Source organism: Mauremys reevesii, linkage group 19 (genome assembly GCF_016161935.1).
Source record: "Mauremys reevesii isolate NIE-2019 linkage group 19, ASM1616193v1, whole genome shotgun sequence".
Taxonomy (NCBI): domain Eukaryota; kingdom Metazoa; phylum Chordata; order Testudines; family Geoemydidae; genus Mauremys; species Mauremys reevesii.
The window spans coordinates 3,343,794-3,364,945 of record NC_052641.1 but is presented as its reverse complement, the minus strand read 5'-3'; the positions used below and the strand labels follow the sequence as shown (position 1 = coordinate 3,364,945).

The following is a 21,152-nucleotide window of genomic DNA, read 5'->3' as shown; positions in this document are numbered from 1 at the left end:
ATGTGGTTTTGGATTTAAAGAATCTTTTATCACAAAGTTGAGCTTGCCTGGGTGGCAAGACAGACTGGAGAGTCTAAGGGGACTGTCTGTGGGTAGGTCTATACTTACCTGCCGGGTCGACTAGACGCGATAGTTCGAACTCCGAACGCGCTCCCGTCGACTCCGGAACTCCACCACTGCGGCGTCTGGATGGATAAGAAGTTTGAACTAAGGTAGTTCGACTTCAGCTACGCTATTCGCGTAGCTGAAGTCGCGTACCTTAGTTCGACCCCCCACCCTAGTGTAGACCAGGCCTGTGATTCCATGGTGAACAGTTCCTCACCTCACACACACGCCCCCCTCTGGAGCTGGAGGGAGCTGCTCTGTGGCAGGAGGGCTGTGTGGATGGTTGTTCTCTGAGGGAGGCATGGACATGGCTCCATGGGTGGTTAGGGAGCAACACCCCTTCCCCCAGCGATACCAGTGCAACAGAGGACAGGGATCGGTCCCGGAACGTCTCAGATTTAATGATCTCCTTGGAGGCCATTTGATATCAGCCTGTAGGTACCATGGCCCATTACAGTATCATGAGCACCCTTTGCCCCAAACTCCCAGCCCTTAACATCAAACCAAAGTCCATTTCCTGTTAAAGCCGCAGTGGCTCATCGGGGAATCAGGATCCAGCTGAGATTCCCAGTCCCTAGTCAGGAACCCTCTGCCTCAGCTCAGCTCGTAAAAGCTTTGGCTTCCCTCGGCGGTGCCCAAAGCCTCCTTAAACTGAGAGACCACTCGCCCAAAGTGCGAGCCCTCCCAGAACACTTTGCCACACTGGGTGCAACAGTAGAAGTAAGATAGGTCCGCTTTGCCCAGCACCCCAGGCGGGATGGCTGCTAGCTGAAGGGAGGCACCTGTGGCCAGCGTCAGGGTCTCCACATTGAGGCCTGACTCCTCTAGCCACTGGCAGTTTGGATTATAAACTGGCTGCGGGGAGTCGGATTCTGAGGTGTCAGATGCTGGGTTTGTCTCTTGTTTCTCTTCAGACTTTACCAGCCAATCTGTGGAAACAGGAGAGAACAAACAGACACTGAATACTGAGTAACAAGTGTGATGAGCTGGGTTGGTGCTCAACAACCTCCCCGCATGTGACCTTTACTCTAGGTTAATCAGCCACCCAAGGAACCAGGACTGCGGGGAGAGGGCTGGGAAGTCCGTAAGCCTTTCCGATTCTGGGCTGCTGCATGGGCCGCCTGCAACTCTGGAGGCTGCTTTCAGGGTCTGTCTCTCCTGCAGTCAGGGGTGTGACTGCAGCACGGGCGGATGCCCCCAAGCTGGCTTTGATCTAGCTAGCTCTGATAACAACAGCAGTGAAGCCACAGCAGCATGGACTAGCTGCTTGAATACATATCCAGAGTCCTGGCTGGCCCTGTCCACATTGCAAGGGAATGTGCAGGCAGGCATAGCCATGCTAGCTTTACTCTAACTGGCCTGGGTAAATACAGTAGTGAAGATAAGGTGGCGCAGGCTTCAGAGCAGGGTAGAAACCCAAATATGTGCCCAGGGTCCTGGTAGGCTTGTGATGTGATTGGTAGCCCAGGCTAAAGCCCTTGCCACCAATGCTAGCCTGGCTAAGATGACCTGTGCTACATCACACCTTCCCTTGCAGTGTAGACATAGCTTACGTGTAGGGCCCCATGTAAATCACAATTTCATGGAGGGCACAGAAATTGTGGTAATGCCTCCAAACCATGATATTTACAATATATTTTAAATGGAAACTGTCTACAATGAAGTATATAACAGAAGAGATGACCTCAGCTTACAGTGCTGTGCACATGCAGGGGCAATCCCTGGAATGAGGAACAAGCGAAGCGACTAATGATGCTTAACTTTAATTCACAAATAAAACAGAAATAAATGAACATTTAGGGGATTGCAGATGTTTGTGTTTGCTGCAGATTTTAGTTGTAAAAAATCATTGACATTCAATTGTAAAATTCATTCCATGCATTCGCCTTGAAATTGATTAACTTTACTTGTAAACTTCGTTCTGGAAACTCTGTGAAATTCAAGATTTTTGCCATTTACACTGCTGTGAATTTTCTAAAAAAATAAATTGTGACTCAGCCAGGGTGTCAGTTACAGCAGCCTCTCTGGTGCTGGTTCCATAAAGGAGAACAGCTGTAGGCATGGGCACTGCTTCCTAGGCACTGGCTCCACCTCCCGCATGCTCCTGCCCAGGGGGAAGTGTAGGGTGTGTGCCCACAGCAGTGCCTACGCCAAAGGAATTCTCCCTTGGCCTCAATGGCAAGCAGGGGCCAGAGTATCATCTGCAGCTGCTCTATACTGTCTGGTATTGGGGAACTCTGCTGATTGCTATGGCCAAATGAGGACACACAGAGCCCCCAAGTTAAGCTTCAGCAATTGCTGCTCATCCAGGCGGCCTGCAGCCATGTCACTTTGGGTTGCCTGGATGTGCTTGGATAAGAAACCACGAAGGAAAACGCAGGTCCTCGTGATCAGAGGCAGGGTCTCTACTGAACCAATGGCAAAATGTGTTGCTGTGGGTCGAGTGCTCATGGCAGTGCTGTCTGTTATGTGTACTTTGAAACGGAGGTCCAAACAATTGGAGCTCATTAAATATCAGATTGCACATTCCACAAGAGGAGGGATATTAACTAATGTCTTGGATAAATGCCAGTTTGGGCAATACATTCTGTAATTCCCTCTAAAGTGTATGCGGATATGGTATCCTTCACTGATATGAGATGTTGTGTAGTTGCTGTGTACTTTCAAACTGCTGTGGCACTCCACCCCAGAGGTGGCTGCATTTCAAAGGTCACAGACAGAGAGAGAAAGCAGAAAGATTGCAAAGTATTTTGTGATCTGTGAGGATGAAAGGAGCTGTGGAAATGTTAGATATCATATGAATAGTTATCCGGATTAGTGATCAGCTTTGGAAAAGTAATTCACTCAGTTATCCTCTACACTGGATTGTTCTAGATTCAGGTCCTAAAGGCATCGGGCACTAGATGGTTTAGGGGTTGTGTTTTGCAGAAACCTAGAATTGGAGCACAGTTATGCAGCCCTCTTGTTCTTCTCCTCTGCCCCCCAACAACAAGGTGATGTTTGTTCTGAGGTGAAAGAAGCCAAAGAGACATGCTCCTCTGATTCCAGATGAGGTGATCCTGCATGGCTAGCTCCCTGGGGAGTTCAGTTTGTGCACCTGTTCCCGGCAGGCAGCTTTGGCTGGGCACTTCCTAGAATCCCATTGTGGGCACAGGGACCGATGCCAACAAAGCTACACCACCTATTGGTTTTTTGGCACTGCAGTGCAGGTTCTCATTGCCGAGGGCATGGCTGGGTCCAGGAGGCAAAAGTCCAAGACTGACTTGACTGTCATCCCTCAGGAAGTCTGGCAGAAAGTGACGCAGGAAGGCGGACTGAGTATATTAGCAGCGGCTGATTCATCCTTGGCATGGGGAGCTCTCTTGCCTAGACAAAAGTTATACAACAAAAGGCAACTTACATCTATCTAGTATGACATCATTGGGGCTGTTCCTCTCCAGGGCACGAGAGCTCCGTCAGGAGGTGTCTCAATGTTCCAGGGAGTGCAATAGAGTAATACAGGAATTGTCCTTAGCTCTTCAGCTCTGGATCTCAAAGCACTCTGCACAGAGCACTCTGTGCCATTGGCAAGTGATGAAGTGACCTGCCTGAGGTCACAAAGCAGAGCTGGGACTGACTCCTGGGCCAGCTACTCCTCCACTGGCCCATAATGCCCCGCGTGGGTGGAGACTGGAATTCAAACACAAGGCAGTGTCACCGGGGAAAAATCCTAGGGTTGAAACCAGGAGGGTTCTAGAGGCGTATGTAATATGTTCTGCAGAAATGGCTCTGAAATCCTTTGGGGATAAATTCTGTTCTGTCTCCTGGGAGCCACAGCCCAGGTGGGGGTGGGGAGTTTTAAATCACGTTTACACCCTCCAGCGTCTGTGCTGCTGTGAGGACTGCATGGCTGCTAAAGCAGCCCCAGGGACAGCCAAGAATCCCCCTGGCCCCAGCACTCAGTGCACTGATACTCCCCCTGCTGAGCCCAGCGTGCCCTAAGCCAGAAGCTTGGGGGGTGGGGGGCTGTGCCCAGCTGGAGGAATCTTTCCCCTGCCTCTTCCAGCTCCCTCTGTGGCCCAGGAATGCCCCAGAGCGGCATGCAGGAGTGGAGCAGAATCAGCTCTGTGGAAGGTCCAGACGCGGGTCCGTCCTTCGGGCTGCTTAACCCTTGCTTAGAGTCCATGGCAGGGAGAGTTCTTGATTGCCTGCCCCACAGCGCTGGGTGACCCTGCAGGGAAAGATGAAGGGCCACTGTGCAAAACTGTGTTTCAGCTCCCACCGTGCTGTGCTCGGGCCCCATTCAACAGAGATGTATTCCCAAGCCAGGGGCGCTGCTAAGCATATGCCGAGTGCCTGGCTATGTAGTGCCTGTACCATGTGTACGCAGGAGGCTGTGAATTGCTATCAGACCAGAGGCTGGGTGGTCAAAGCACACGGCTGGCACTCAAGGGCCCAGGTGCCTGGTTCCAACTCCGACAGAGCTGACCTTGGAGAAGCCAATTCCTCTTTTGTGTCTCAGTTTCTCCATCTGTAAAACTGGTGTAATAATCCCTCCCTCCCTATCCCACAATGGCATTCAGAGGCTTCACAAATTCATGTATAAAGTACATTCAGATCCTTCGATGGAAGGTGCTGGAGAAGGATCCAGTACTATTATTCTAAAATAACAGGGGTTTCTCAGCACGTGCCTATTATCCTGGCCCCAAGGTATGTGAGAGTCACGACAGACAGAGCTACCATGTTAGCAGATACATTTTAAAACGTCTAAGCACCCTGTGACCAGCTCCAAGCCCTGCTGATCAGGAAGACGGGAATGCCCTGGGAATGTATTATATGCCTTTTCTAACATCCCAGGTGGGATCGCTTTCCTAAACTATCCGACCACCACAGAAAGGAAACAAAGAACAGGGTAAATGTGATGACAGACCCTGACCAAAATGTAAAGACATGAGGGCTGTCACTCAAACCAACACCACCCAGGAAGATTTCAGGACACAGTCTATGGCTGTCTTAAGACACCCCCAGTTCAAGTCCATCCATGGAGTCGTTAAGTCAAGGCCGGATGTCTTTTGAAGGGAGCCATGTGCTGTTAAATTCAGTGCAGGAGTCACTAGGGCAGTTCTCTGACCGGTGCTATGCAGGAGCTCAGCCTAGATGATCACAATGGTCCCTTCTGGCTTTAAAATCTGCAAATCTAGGTAGGGACTTTTCAGATTATTTTGCCTGTTTGACAAGGGGCAGGCAAAGCCGAGGGAGGCACCGATTCCCCAGGCCAGAAGAGACCACTGTGAACAACTAGACAGAGCTCCTGCACAGCACAGGCCAGAGACCTGCCCCAGAGTCATTCCTACAGCAGAACTTTTAGAAAAACATCCAGTCTTTGATTTTAAAACTGCCAGTGATGGAGAATCCACTAGGACCTTGGTAAGTGGTTCTAGTGGTTAATTACTCTGACTATTAAACATTTCCCCCTTATTTCCAGTCTGAAACACAGAGTGACTGTGTGACCCAGGACAAGTGATTACTGCCCTGGGCCTCTCTTCTGCAGGATGGAGAGAATAATCCTTCCTTTCTCCTGCCCACCCTTTTTCTGTCCTGCCAATTTAGATTGTAAGCTCCTGGGGGTGGAGACTGGCTCTCACTATGTATCTGTGCAGCACCCAGCACGACGGGGCCTTGTACCTTGGCTGGAGCCAGTCTAAATGCTACTGTAATACCAATAATCAGGGGTCACCCAATGAAATTAACAGGCAGCAGGTTTAAAATAAACAAAAGGAAGAACTGCTCACACAACGCTCAGTCAACCTGTGGAATGCATTGCCAGGGGATGCTGTGCAGGCCAAGGCTATAACAGGGTTCAAAAAAGAACTAGGTAAATTGATGGAGAATAGGTCCATCAATGGCTATTAGCCAAGATGGTCAGGGACGTAATCCCACGCTCTGGGTTTCCTAAGCCTCTGCCAGATGCTGGTACTGGATGACAGGGGATGGATCACTCGATAATTGTCCTGTTCTGTTCATTCCCTCTGAAGCACCTGGCTCTGGCCAGTGTCAGAAGACAGGATAGGGGCTAGATGGACCATTGGTCTGGCCCAGTATGGCTGTTCTTATATTCTAATAATGACCAATAATAATGATAACCTCAAACACAGCAGTGTGGAGCCCCCAGCAGTATCGCGCTGGGCTGAGGACACCTGAGCGAATCACTGATTTTCAGGTCAGTGGCTGAACTCAAAAATAAAATAAAAAAAAAGACAAACTGAATTTTGGTCTGTTTGTCTCACTGAAATGAAAACCCACAAAAATGTCATTTGGGCTGAACGAGACAACATCTCAAAGTGTACGATCTGCCAAAAAAATCCACCAGCTCTAGTGCTGGGGTGTGGAAAAATCCCCTGGTTTGCCCTACGGTACTGCCCCCCTTCTGTCTTTGACAATGCATGTCCAGCCCTGAAATGCTTCAATACAATCACCCCTTTCTGTTCTTTTCTTCTCTGAAGGTACCAAGGTGTCATGGCTGGGCTTTACTGAGAGTCCCTTGAGCTTTTGTGCTCTTCCAGGAATGCCTGGCATTTCCCCCTCTCTTTGGAAATCTCCCTGTCTGTCAGCCCTGGTGCAGCTCTGCGAGCTCTCAGCCACGGGGCCTTCACAACTAGGGTGACCAGAGGCCTTATTTTATAGGGACAGTCCTGATATTTGGGGCTTTTTCTTATATAGGCTCCTATTACCACCCACCCTCTGTCCCAATTTTTCACACTTGCTGTCTGGTCACCCTATTCCCATCTCTCCCACCGGCATAGTGGATAGTGTGTGGGATTTAAAAAAAATTCTTCAAGGCACCTTGTAAAGCGTGAAGTACCAACCCCCGCCCGGCCACACTCCCCTTCCCCTGTGGGATGGGGCTGTTGGGGGGGGGGGGTCATGTTACAAAGAAAAGGAGAGAAAGGCTTGTGACACCCAGCATTTTGCCTTTCGATCGGCCCCAGCCCCCTCTTAATTGTGGTGCTTCAATGGGTTGAAAATGCAACATCACTTCAAAGTAACAATTTTTCAATGGGAGCTTGTAAAGCTACTCCCCCCCCCAATGGAATTCGGTTCAAAGGCTTTTGAAGATGCCTGTGTCCCTGTGGCAGTCTGTCTGAAAAGGCCACTGGGAGCCAGTAAGCAGGGTGCCAACTCGGCAAACAATCTTAGAAAAAAGTCACAGTGAAAAGGTCATCTCCGTGGTGGCTATGGAGAGAAAGGGGCTGGGGGAGGAGAGGGGAAGATTTCTTTAAGGAGGGATTTTTCTCCCCACTCCTTTCCTAAAGCAGGGTAAATGTGGTGCCTTATCTTGTGAGAGTGCTAAAATCCACAGCATGGCTCCAAGCTGGGGCGCCCACACAGGGAATTCTGGTTTCCAGCGATCATGTGCTGCTGCGCTGGGGCCTCTGGGAATGCAGCGTGCACAGAAACAAAGAGCCACACCTTGACTGCAGGGCAAACTGGCTGGACCCGGGCACACGCGCGTGCACGCGCACGGGCACCTTTCACAGTTCAAAGGCAGAGGACAGCTCATTGTGAGCCCCATTCGTGCTGCAATCTCCTTGGCACTGTGCATTGCTGACGCCCCGCCAGACAAGGCTGCAAATGGACGGTCTGTGGTGGGCGTGCAGCAGTGTGGCTGAGGGTGCTGGCGCCTGCTATGTATCTGGGACAGCTGTCTAAGCCCTGCGGCGAATCCCAGCGCAGAGCACTGAGACCAAGCAATGGCCAGGGGGCCTGGGAGGCCGAAGGGAGCCAAGAGCGTCATTACAACATCCCAGGAGATTCTTACAGCTGCATTTTCAAGGGACCTGCCTGTAACCAGCCATGCCAGTGCCTGGATTCCCACTGCCACCCTCTGAGGGGCAGAAATGAATTTTGTTCCCTATCAAATCAATTAGAAACGCCTCTTGGGAACTAATAATCCCATTACAAAACATCTTTAAATTAAAAAGGCCTTTTCCTCCCCTCCTCCTTCCCCCCCGCCCGCCGGGATCACTCTGGGACGACGGAGTCCAACAGCCCTTGTGCAAAGGGATTTCTGACATTTTATTCTGTATAGCCAACCAAGGGCTTCTCCCTGCTTTGAACACCTCAAAAGTGCGCTAAAAGCAGGGGTGGAATTGGGGAGTCCCAAGTAGAGCTATTCGTCCAAACTCCTCCCACAAACCAAGCTCCGCCCACTGGAGCTGCGAAAATGAGATGCTACAGACAGCACAGGGTGCACAGATCTTCACAATATGCATGCCCTTCCCCCACGCTCTTTGTGCCACAACTGCCGTGGCATTGGCAATGCTGACTTTCCCCTCAGGACACAGGTCACCTCGTGAGACTCTCTTGGGCACTGGCTGGCAGACGCCTTCACGCACACCCACTGATGTGGGTCTCATTACCCCACTGCGCACAGCAACCAAACGTCTGCTGTCCAAACTCAACCGTGCTGGCTCAGCCTAGGAAACTGAATCAGCCAAGCGATGGCCATGTCCTATGCCCATGAAAAAAGAGAAACTGACAGGACCTGAAATCCTCATTTCCCTCCAATCTTTATCTAAGAGTCTTCCCCCAGTCATCTCTGCCAGGGCTGCGACCTGGTGCTTGGGTTCCAGGATCCAAATGCAGCTGCAGCGGCTGCTCTGACACTTAGCAGCAGCAGTAAATATTTATGAGGGTAGCACTGGAACGACGGGACAGTCTCCATGACGGCAGGTGTTGCTAGTGCCGTAGAATCCAGATTAGCCAAACTGCCAGAGTGGCTCTGCTATTGGGAGGCAGTAAGTGGATCACAAAGAGACTGTGGGAGGGCTGGAAGAGTGGCACTCCAGCTTCCTGCGTCCCACTGTAACAATCTTCATGGCCTATTGCAGGGCCTCGCTTTCACACTGGCAGCAGTGCTTCATCCCACGCCACTTCAGGGGAAATGGGACTTCTTGCCGGTTGTGACACACCCAGTGCTGGAGGGAGTCAACTAATCTCCATGAAGAGGAGTTGGGGCTCTGGAGAGAGGGACATGTCTACACCTTGTGAGGACAGCTGAATGCCCAGGCAGCTCGGAGGCCGTGAGGGGTAAAAAGAAAGGTGGTTACTGTATTGTTACTGAGGAGGTTCCTTCTTGGGGAAATGAAGCCGCCCAGACAGGGGAAACAATGCTGGTGGCAATCCAACTTGGAGTGTGAGGGGGTGCTTCTCTGACCTGCTTTCTCCCCGAATGAATGCTCCCCACCTGGACAAACACATAAATAACAACCCCCTCTCACTGTTCAGCTCCAGATCCCAAAGCACTCTGCTGCGTGTGTGTGTGTGTGGGGGGGCATCATTAAGTCCATTTTACAGACAGGGCAACCAGGCCCTGTGAGGTTAAGTAACTTGCAAGTGAGTGTCAGAGCTGGGACCACCAGACCCCAGAGCCCTGACTCCTATCCCATGCTCTTTGCCCTCTGTGTAAAGTGGTGGCTAATGAGGAGCCAGGTTGGAGGCTGGCCCAGCTTGAGGGGGATTTGTCTGGGAGACGGAGGACTGGCAGGGGGAGAGCTGGTGATCAGCAGCACTGAATTCTCCCTACAGACCGTGGCACATTCTACCCACCCTCGTTAAGGATGCCAGTGGAAGGCATGAGCTGACCAGTCCCTGCAATGTCCTTTATTCACTACAGGGCACTCGGCAGAGCCAGGTCCTGGCGAGCCTGCGTGATCCCCCACACACCAGCACTGAGTTGGGCACAGGGCTGGGGAATTCCTCGTGAGAAGAGCAATGGGCCAGAAGCAGGGGAAAGGTGGTTTTCAAGGATGGGGTTTTTTAATGGGGTTTGCTCCTCCATCACTTAGGCATTTTGAAAGCCCCACCCTTAAATGTTTGCTTAGGGCAAACAATGTTAGAAACCGCGCTTTAAAAAGACTCTCCATATGTCGTGTGAGTTCCAGGCCGGGTTAGGAGGCTCTCCCAACTTGGACCCTGTCAGAGGGTATTAACATAGTCTCACTTGGGATGCTAATGCCACCCCAGCAAAGGGTCCATCTCCTGTTCTCTTCTCGTATAGGCCCACCTGTGGCAGACAGCCTGCATTCCTGCTGGGCACCAATGCTCTTGTGTCTGTACTGGCTGGGGAGCAGCAGCAGCAGGTCCCTAGGGAAGTGTGATCCTTGAGGAATAATGGACACCTGCCATATCCTGAGACACACAACGTTCTGCCAGGAGGTTCTGACATGCTCACAGCCACGCCCGGCTCTCAGGGCTGTCACCGTGAGCACTTCCCTCACGCTGGCATTATACTCCCCTGTCATTTGGCAATTAAGAGCTAGGTGTTCTGAAGAAAGCACTTGTCATAAAGACTTTGCACAAGTCTGAAAACACACCCGGGAGCATTCTTGGAGGACAAAGGTCCATGGGAAACCTTCCCTTGGTGAGAGATGGCTCCTGATAAGGGAAGTTACGAGCCTGAGAAACACACTCTATTACAGGGAACTGAAGATGCCTGATTATCTTTTCCTTCCAGATAACTGTGATAAGTAAAGGACAAAGGACTCTGGATTGTGCAACCAGTTCAACACAGGAGGGGCCAAGTTCTTAGGGCTTTCTCGGAGCTGGGTAGGACGGAGATTGGGAGCTAAGCCCTGTGCCCCCCTTTGCTCTGCTGATGCAAAGCAACAAGGCAAAAACTGGCATGAAGCAATCCAAGACTCTCCTTGCTCTCTATAGGGCTTCATGGAAGGGAAAGGGATCCTGTTGGATTCTCTGCCTTCCCCCCAGCCTCCCCAGCAAGCCTGTCTGGCACCTCCTGCCCCCAGTAAGTGAGCACAATGTTTTGTTTTGCTGGGTTTTACTCTTGCATCAGCAAAGGATACAGTTGGCTCTTGCTTATTCTCTGCTCCCCATCAGTATAATACTGATGTGATGTCTGCACGCTCTGGGAATCCCTGCCTACTACCTGTCAGCGTATCTGCACCATGGGAGAGGGAAGGGGGCTGACAGACATTTCTGCTGAACATCCAGCCTCTGAGACAGCTCTAGGTCTATCCCCAGCTCTGCCCCTGACCTGTTTTCCGGGGCAGGGACTCTCTCACTGTGTGTGTACAGCGCCTGGCACAGTTCAATGCCATTACTATTTGACATTTATATTGTGGTAGTACCTAGAGGTCTAAAACAGGCCTGGACCACATTGTGCTAGGTGCTGTATAAACCTATAGGAAAAAATGGGGCCCCACTCTCATTTGGGGCCATTAGGTGAGCCTGTAATAAATAATAATAATTCAGAACAATATATTATGGTTATGGGGTTGCTCTTTCTAGTGTACACTCAACCTTGCATTAAATGCTTATCTTTCTGAGGCAGCTTGGTCTAACGGTTGAGTATGGGAGTGAAAATCAGGACTTCTGGCTTCTACCCCTGGCTCTGCCACTCACTGCCAGACCTCATGGAAGCTCCATTGCCTAACCGTGCCTCAGTTTCCCCATGTCCAAAGCAGGGATAATAGTGCTCACCCACTTTTGCAGTCTATGGGTGAAAAAAAGCTACGTGGCTCCTTCAGCTGGAGATCCCTGAGCACTGCTCCTTGGAGTCATTATCCTAAGCCCACTGCAAATGCTCATGGAAGTCTGGGTTGTGTTACTGCATGTTCATTCTTATGTGGCAATCGGATTGGCACAACATTCAATACGGAGGGCCAAAGTGCTGGGTCCTACGCCTTATAGTGGAGTGAGCCGAAGTAGCATGCAAGGGTCAGGCATGAGATTCTGTAGCCCTCTCATGAGACCTCAAGCCTGCCTTATTTTAAAGTGACAGCTCCAGCCCAGCTTCAAGTGTAATTAACTGAGGCTCTAAACAGACTGATAACTCTTTAGCTGCAGACTTGAGTCCATGGCTAAGGAGCTGTGGGGTTCACCAAGGTGTGAGGAAGTGTCGGTGAGTTTTGTGCATTGCCCTGGCAGCCCCTAGCCTCAGAATCACTGGCCTGGCCCCAGAGAGCTTTGGTGGAGAAGGGGGTGGGATGTAGAAAGACCCCAACTCTTCCCTGGGAGACATGGGGCTTAAACCTCAGCACAGAACAATTGATAGCTGCAACGCTTTCCCTGGTTGGCTGCTTCCTCCCCCCCTTCCTGAGATCACAGGCCACACCGCAGAGTGAAGGGCTGAGAAAATTCTCACGCTGTAATCAGCAGAGCAGTGAAGAGTGACCTTAAGAAGCTGTGGGGAGGAAGGGAAAGGAATACTGAGTCACTTCTGCAGGCAAGTGAGTGGGAAACGTGCTGAACAAACAGGTGTTCAGGGTCACAGCCAGGGGAGCGCTCCTGGGCTGTATACACAGCAGCCTATCTGCAGCAACCCCATCTTAACAGTCATTTTTCCCATGCTGTTCATGTGACACAAACAAGGATCCTTCATCCACCCTCTTGCCATTTGCACTGTCCCACGCCAAGGGTGCCTTTGGAGCTCATCACACTGCACAGTGCTGTGTTCACAACCACCAGACCTTTTAATGAACAGCCCTGGGTCTCTCCAGGGATTTATTCCCAGCTCTGCTGCTACACGGAGCAAAATCCGGGCGGAACGGAAGGCTCAGTAGCATCAGCTTGAGCCTGGCTCAGTGCAGGAATCTCAATCTTGACCTGCAGCATCCTCTGCTAGTCCAGTCCTGGGCCTCCACATCACATCAATCTTGAGATGAACTATCCCTGTTTGTCTAATGTCAGAGCGCCACAGCCTCTGCCAACACCCCTCAGTGCTGTCACACAACACCCCCAGCTAGTCCAGCCCGGGCTGCCCGGAGTTCTGGCAATGCCTGCCAGTCCTGACCTACAACTCCCCACCCCTCTGCCTGCCATGCCGCCCCCGGCTATTCCACATCTGGACAACCCTTCAGAAAAGACTCCCACCCCAGCCAAAGGAACTATGGCACAATATACAAGCGAGGTGGAAAAACACCCACTGCAGATGAGGACGAGGTCACCAAGCTTGTTTTGCTACTGACCTAGAGAGGATTGGAACCCGTTAGGAGTGAATGCCAAGTAGATGAACCCATTGTGAATCCCTGGGCCAAGAGCCTTAGCCACGATCTTCCATTTCACGTTGGGGTCACCATCACTGGTAGAGGAGAAGAGCCATGGTCTGCCACCTCCTCCTCCTCCCCCTGCAATCTCAGCCATCAGAATGAGGCCCCACAATGCACTGACTTCTCTCTCTGGGGCACACCCGTCAGAGGATGACAGCACCTTATGCAGCAGCTGCAGGGCGGATGCGGTAGCTCAGAGGACAGCCATCCCCAGCTGGGCCAACCATGGCAGTACAGTCAGATTTGTCACATGGCAGCCCTCTTCACTGGGCAGCAGGTGAGAGTCACACCCCTCTAGTGAGAGAGGCAGAAACCCAGTTCTGTTCTATTACAGCTGGTTGAGCTTGGGGGGCACAGATGAGTCTCTCAGAAAGGTCTGACCTATTTCCCTTCCATGGGCTTTCAGTGAAGCTGTGAGGAAGAGGGCGGTGGAGATCCAGTCAAAACGCAACAGAGTAAGTTATTATTGTTACAAGTGCTCTGCAGTTTGCTTACACTAGTGCATCACATAGATTCAGAACTTCATAGATTCCCAGGCCAGAAGGGATCATCTAGTCTGATCCCCTGCATAGCATAGGCCACAGAACATCCCCAAAACAATTCACTGTGAACTAGAGCAGCTCTTTTAGAAAAACAGCCAATCTTGCTACAGCGATGGAGAATCCACCATGACCCTGGGTAAGTGGTTCCAATGGTTAATTGCAGCTTCAACATGCTTTACAAGTCCTGGCTCATTGCACCTCCAGCCCCCTGTGAGGCAGGCCAGTATTATTCCCATTTTTCAGATAAGGAAACTGAGGCACAGAGCAATCAAGTGATTGACCTACGGGTAGCCAGCATCAGAGCTGGAATCTGCAGCTGGTTCCAGATTCCCAATCCCGTAGCTAAGCCACTTGACCACACATCTCATATGAGCAACTGCAAATCCTGAATGTGGCAACCTCTTGTGATGAAGATTGTAATGCAAGTTGGAAACACTGCACACCAGCTATCAGCTAAGACAAAAATTCTGCACACAACATCCCCAAATATTTGCACTCTGTTCTCAGATCTAGGATACCCGCTCTGCATGCTATGAAACAGCTGTGAGCTTGAGATCCAACACGTCAGCAACACATCCATCCCAGAGTGCCCATAGCCTGGCTCTGCACGGCTTTGCAATCAGGAATAGGGCATCCCAAGGTAACAGTCTGGTCCCTCTCATATGTCCTAGCTTGATAGATCTGATCCTCCACCGTTCTCTAGCTTGGAATGGCAAAAGGAGCCCTAGACTGCTTAGGAAAATCACAGGTGCAGTACGGAAACCGGACTCCCATTTGAAGGCCAGACAGGATCTGCTGATCATCTAGTCTGACCAACTACATAACTTAGGGCCTAGAATTTCTCCCATCAAATCCTTTATCAAGGCCATAACTCCTGCTGGAGCTAGAGCATGTTTTTAAAGGAAGAAGAATATCAAAGGCCATGAAAAGATGCTACTGGGAGGCAGAACAAGGCTGGCTGTTTGTGTTTGCTCCTGTTTTGTTGTGAAGCCATTACCAGAGCTTGCCAGAATGAAGACAGTCAGACATGAATGTTTCTAAGTGCATGACATAGATGGGACACAGCCCAGGCATGTCTACAAAAGTCGGCAAAAATAGTGACCATTTTTCACAAAAAAATTCAGATTTTTAATCTAAAGTGCCCAAGCATGGCCTGTGTCTGGGTTTTCACACTGTCTGATTTCTCCTGCTACAGCCCTACTAAGATATCAACGACCAGAGCTGGCCCCATTACAGTGAGACTAGGCAAGTAATATTTTTGATGTTCCCTGGCCTGGTTAGAATGACCTATGTGATGGTCTCCCACTCCACACTGTGGCTGAAACAAGGCTGGCCAGCTGATGGCATGTCAGAGCCCAGGCTCCGCTTTAGTGTCTCTGGAAACGTGGTGACCTAGGTGCGGACATGTGTTGCCTGGCCCACGTTGCCCCATTAAGGACCCCGTTCCATCCCATGTAATTTTTAGGTATCTTATCATTTCAGTCTTGTTTTTGCAAAATCATTTTTGCAGCAGAATCCTCCCCAGTGACATTCTTGGGGTTCATAGCGATGGGGTGGGGTGCAGCACAAAACTAAGGGAAGGCACAGCTCCGTGAGCCTGTGACACCAACTCACAAACCCAAAACTGACTTGCTCATTGTTTCCCCTGTGTCATGGGTGCATAAACCACCCCTGGGAAAGCTGTGGGGCCCACCATGCTGGGAATTCCATCTGAGGCAGTTCTGTTTGGGCTTGTGAGCAATTTCTGGAAAATCTGGATAAGCCCTAAACCGACTGGATTGGAAAATGTGCCCAAACCTTGGGAAACCTGTACAAAGCCCAAGGTAAAAATTCAAATGAGTTATTATACAATGATTAATCGTCCATTAATAACACACAAGCCCGGCCATAAAAAGGAATGGAAACAAGTCAAACAGAACGGCACAGAAAAATCCCTTCCTAGAGACGTATCCAACATGGCAAGCACCAAGAGGTTCTTGTCATTCACCGCCAGGACCTCCCCCAAAAGTGATCAGCCTTAGCAAATGGCCTTTTGCAGCTTCAGGCCCATCTGGGTGCAGAGGACCAAAACCGTGCTAGCTGCAGCCTTCAGTTGCATTTCAGTCCCTCGGGCATGCTCTCCATCCATATGTGACTCACACAGATAGTTGCTTTGGCATCACATACTCCATTATCTCACTGTTCAGTCCCATAGCTGAAAACATCTGAGGAGACAGTCCCCAGCCTTGCTTGGAGAGACTGGACGGGATGCATGGGTTATTGTGGAGAAACTGGAGATCATTCTCCTTCCAAGTAACTGTGGGATGCAAAGGGATGGAGTGGCTGCTTTGTGCTGCACTGTCAGCATAATCTGGCTACAACCACAACCCAAGAAATATTGCCCCAGTGCAAAGGTGACTTTGCAGTGACACAGAGCTAATGCCGCATGCCCTCTCTGGTCCTAAAATCTATGAATCAAGCTTCCCCTAAAATCTCTCAGCCAGAATTGCTGGCATGTGATTCAGATTGTTGGCTTAGCAAAGTGAGGTCCTATGCTCAACTCAGTGGCCTTTCTCTGCCTGCCTACCTGCCTGTCCGGATGTAATGCAATAACTTTTGGACACAGCATCTGATCAGCTCCAAAATTTCAGGCATGTTCTAGGCATAGGTGCTGGAACTAGGGTGCTGTGGGTGCTCTCGCACCCTCTGGCTTGAAGTGGTTTCCATTGTATTCAGGGTTTACAGTTTGGTTCCATGGCTCTCAGCACCCTCACTCTACAATTTGTTCCAGCACCACTGGTTCTAGGAATCACTGTGCAGAACCTATCGATTGCAATAAAAAACAGAAAAGCAGATCTCCCAGACAGAAAAAAATAAAATAAGAATGGAAAGAAGGGGGGGCACAGTACGGGGGAGGGGCACCTAGGGGACACACAGAGCCCCTGGTACCTGGAACACACATAGAGCTCTGGCATGGGGAGGAATGGGGGACCCAGGCATGAGGAGAGAGCGAATGGGGGGCACAGAACATGGCACATGTGTGGGTCAATGGTATGAGGGAGGGGACACACAAAGTGGTTGCAGGGAGTCCCTGAAAGAGGGGGAGGGGAGGACACAGGGAGTTTGGTGGGGGAGAACGGGGGAATGCAGTAAGCCCCAGGTGTGTGCAATGAGCTCAGCTGGCAGAAGCAATGACCTGTGAGACTCTCTAGTCACATCCCATTCCCTGTGCATTGTGCTCTGGAGAGAAAGGGGCACCTATCACAGCATTTCTGCTTTCCCATCCAGGACTTGCGGGGAGGGACAGCTCAGTGTTTTGCGCATTGGCCTGCTAAACCCAGGGTTGTGAGTTCAATCCTTGAGGGGGCCATTTGGGGAACTGGGGCAAAAAATCTATCTGGGGATTGGTCCTGCTTTGAGCAGCAGGTTGGACTAGATACCTCCTGAGATTCTATGACTCTGAAACAGGCTGGGCCAGTCTTGGGCTACCGTGGAACAGGAACAGCTCTCAGCACGGAAAGCTCTGATAGGACAATTCCCCCCAGCCAGGCACAGTACTGGGAATGGCAGTCACACATCTACTGCATCTTCCCTTCAGCCCAAAGGTCCTTGCACTTAATCAATAGTAAATCCTTTGCATTTATAGCGCTCCAAATGGTTCACAAAATACAGGAATGATCGTTGTCTACACCCTACACAGACAGGGAAACTGAGGGAAGGCCAGGTTAAGTGGCTTGCTTAAGGTTATGCTGCAGGTCAGTGGCAGATCCAGCAATGGACTCAGATCTCCAGACTACTATTCCAGTGCACTGCCCACTGCACCACACTGCCTCTGTGTCACTCACTGAAATGCTGCCACAACTGGGGTGAAGCATGGCAGCTGTAGCCAACACCAGACCAGAGCAGACTCAGACAGAAAATGAAGAATACCTCCCCACCATGTCTCTAAGGGCAGTTCTAGTTAGACTGTAATCACTCCAGCTGCAATCTGACCCAGTTTAAGAGTAGCCATGGAGGCAGCATATGGGGCATTAGAGACACTAGCAATGAGAAGCCACTTTGCAGCCTGTGGTTGACACAGTTTGCAGAGAGTTAGATGGGGAAGTCCTTAGACTGTAACTAATGCACCTACGGGAAATCACTACACCCAGCGTTCAAAACAGCCCTCTCCACCCAGAGGACGAATTCTTCATCCTAATCATAGTGCAAAGGCAAAGAATCAGCGTGGCTGGACTACTATAGCTGTGCTTAGAGGTCCTGGAGTTTTGCTGATCAGGGTCTTTGTTTGCAAGCTCAGAAGGGCCTTGTCTATGGTGCAAGTCCATGGCAAACCTACACCAGGTCTGGAAATGCTCTTTGCTGGCTGAGCCTGATTCCCTGGCACCCCGCACCCTGTGCAGTCAGGTACACCAGCACAAAGGGGGGTGAAAGACTCTGAGTCTGATCTGGTAAAGTTTTACATGCTGCACCACAAGGTGCAGACTGGAGAATCAGACCCTTCCTGTCTACAAAGGGCTAGAATATTGTCTGTCTGGGCTGGGTTTTTCCAAAGGGGGAGCTAGCCCCCCAACTCCCATTGGCTTTGAGTTGGGTGCCTAACTCCTTTTGGAAAGCCCAGCTGTAGTTCTTGGTGCAACATTTATATTTTATGGAGCTGCAATCTCTGTACAAAGAATCTGGAAATGAGTCCTTCAATTAAAAAGGCCACACAAATAACAACGGGCTTTAGGAACGGCTCCTGCTACTATCTTCACAATACCCAGCTGCATGGAAATTACTGGGGAGAAGAGATGATCGAGGAATTGCAACATAGTGTTGACTTCACCTATTGCACCTCTGCACCTGAACACTGTCTACACACCAATACGATTGTGCGGGTCTAAAACCTTGTAACTTATTTTTGCACTGAAGTCAAATGACCAACAAATCACACACACAAAAAAGCTGCTATAAAATGTCCGCTTTAAGCACAATCATCATCCCTGTTATTAGGGCTGGCCTCTCAGCTGGTGTGTACTGACATCAGTGCCCTGCATCTGATGGAGCTACACTGATTTACCCCACCCGAGGAACTGGCCCACAGAGCCTCAGGTGGCTGAGATGTTTTACAAATTAGGAGTTGGTCCTTGGGCTATTGTAAATCCTGCCGACAGAGTGCAAAGGTGCTCCCAGTGCAGGAATACAGTCCACTCACCAGCTCAGGCAGGAACGCAACCCCCTGGCCAGGCTGCATTAACCTGTTAGGTGCCCACTCAGTTACCTGCATTATCTTCCTCTGTTAAGAGTCCACTGAGCTGCATCAGTTGCTTCATTTGGTCTTTGGAGATCTTCAAGTATTTGTCACAATTACACAACTGGCAAAAGGAAGAGAGAGGAAGATTAGCAAGAGGGTGGTAGCTGAGTCCTCTGCCGCTCTATAGCACCTTCTGTCCAAGGATCTCACTGCATTTTGCAAACCAATGAATTCAGCCTCACAATGGCCCTCTGAGGTTGGTCAGCATCATCAGCATGTTACATCTGGGGAACCTGTGGCACGGGGTCACAGACTGAGGCTGTGCCAGCACTAGGGTAGGACACAGATCTCTGGAGTCCCAGACTTTGACCCTCCTTCCTGTAGTAGAGGGCAATAGGGAAACCCACAAGAGAGTTACGAGATCGGGGGGAAAAAGCAACACCCCACCCCAACAATTGCTGCTCACACTGGCTATGCAGCCGGGGTGGCACTCCCAGCCTGCTGCCCGGGTCACCGGGCTGCCACACACTCCTCCAGTGACACTGCATCCCCAGACCAGCGTCAGCCACAGAGATGAGCTGTGCCCTGTGCCAGGCCTGCAGCAACATGCTGCCTGTGCTCACTTTGGGTTCTGCCATGGCATCCGCAGCCAGCTGGCTAGGTGGAATGTGAACTCTTAACCCTTCTCACAGTGCAGCCCCAGCCCAGGGATTTCAAGGGATCTGTTCAGGCTTCCCCAGAAGCCAGCCAGCTCCAAGAGAAGAGTGGGGTGTCTGTGTGGGTCTGGAGGGAGGTAGCTGGGGGAGGCACTCTGCCCCAGCTAGTCACTTACAGCTTCTGATCCACTCCTTGGCAAACCCAGTTTATAGCCTGAACTCTGGGTCAAAGTCTCAAGAGAAAAACTAGCTGCCCAGCTTTATTGTGTAACGCTCCCATAAAGAATAATGGACTGAGATGCCCATTAAAAGCCCATGATAGGGCTTATTCATTAAGAGCCCATAACTTAACATGGCAAATCCAGCAGTGCTCTCTAGGAATCTCCATCCTGCCCCCCCAAGAAATGAATGCCTTCACCCTTTCATGGCTAGCCAACTCCAGCCCCGCTCAGCACTGGGAGGACAGACACCTGCTGCTTCGTACCCTGGGGTACAGCTCGCGCAGCTGGGACCTGGATGCTGCCATAAAGCACCAGAAGCTGAGACTGTCTGTAAATGTCAGCAGGACCCCAAGAGCCTGAGTTACAGCTTTGAAACTCACTCTTTGCCTCTCCCTATTTGCATAAACAGGCACAGAACTGAAAAGCTTGCTGAGGTAATGAGCTTTCTGAATGGGGCACCGTTGCCTTGCAAATCACTCCTCTGGGACAGATTTTACTTATCACGAGTAACACACATGGACCTACATTCTCCAAAATGACTAGTGATTTAGGGGTCCCAATCTGAGACATCTTAAAGGGGCCTGGTTTTCAGAAAGTGCTGAGCACTGTGAAAATCGGACCCCTTCCTAGCGTGCCGGGGTTGGGCCTCAGGAAGTGAACACCACCGGGTCCCTCTGCCAAGACTCCTAGCACTGACACTGGAGGAAAAAATATTTCTCTCTCTTTTCCAGTAGGATGCGACTACAGGTAAAAATCCTGGCACAAGTGAAGTCAATGCTCAATCTCCCACTGACCTCAATGGGGCGTGGATTTCGCCCAGGGCCTTCAGTAGCGCTCTGTCGCATCAGTTTCACTATTCTCCCTTGTACTGGCAGTTAGTGTAGGTCTTCCACACAGCAAAAGGGGGAGAGAGAATCTATTTAAAACTCAGGACGATGTGACTAATGCCACAAAAATGTACAGGGGGACTCGGGTGTGATTCCTCAAGTGTCCTGTAACTCACTAAAAATCCCCACAGGACTAGGCTTCAGGTCGACCAGTCCCTTGAAAGAGCTGCAGCCAAGGCAAGTGATTAGAATGGTGCATGTCTTTTAAATGCAGCGAGTTACCTGCAGGGGCGGCTCTATGTTCTTTGCTGCCCCAAGCATGGCAGTCAGGCGGCGTTTCTGTGGGTGATCTGCCGGTCCTGCGTCTTCAGCGAAGCTGCGGGACCGGCGGACCTCCTGCAGGCATGCTGCCAAGGGCAGCCTGACTCCCACCCTCACGTGACTGGCACGCCGCCCCCCATGCTTGCCGCCCCAGGCACGAGCTTGCTGTGTTGGTGCCTGGAGCCGCCCCTGGTTACCTCGTTGGGGTCTGATCCAAAG

General features: G+C 50.8%; 1 protein-coding gene across 4 annotated transcripts in view; it reads right to left on the bottom strand.

Moving 5' to 3' along the window:
• Positions 1-485: 485 nt before the first annotated feature.
• The window catches only part of EXD3 (exonuclease 3'-5' domain containing 3), a 580,991-nt gene continuing 560,324 nt past the window's right edge, over positions 486-21,152 (bottom strand). For 3 of the 4 annotated variants that reach the window (XM_039506698.1, XM_039506699.1, XM_039506700.1), the window contains 2 exons: positions 18,936-19,029; positions 486-1,034 (listed from right to left, as the gene is read on the bottom strand). In XM_039506698.1, coding sequence (XP_039362632.1) covers positions 700-1,034; positions 18,936-19,029 — 429 coding nt within the window. In that variant the 3' untranslated portion in view covers positions 486-699. Of the gene's footprint in view, positions 1,035-8,720; positions 9,332-18,935; positions 19,030-21,152 lie in introns of those variants that run through there. The other variant, XM_039506701.1, reaches the window with a different exon arrangement.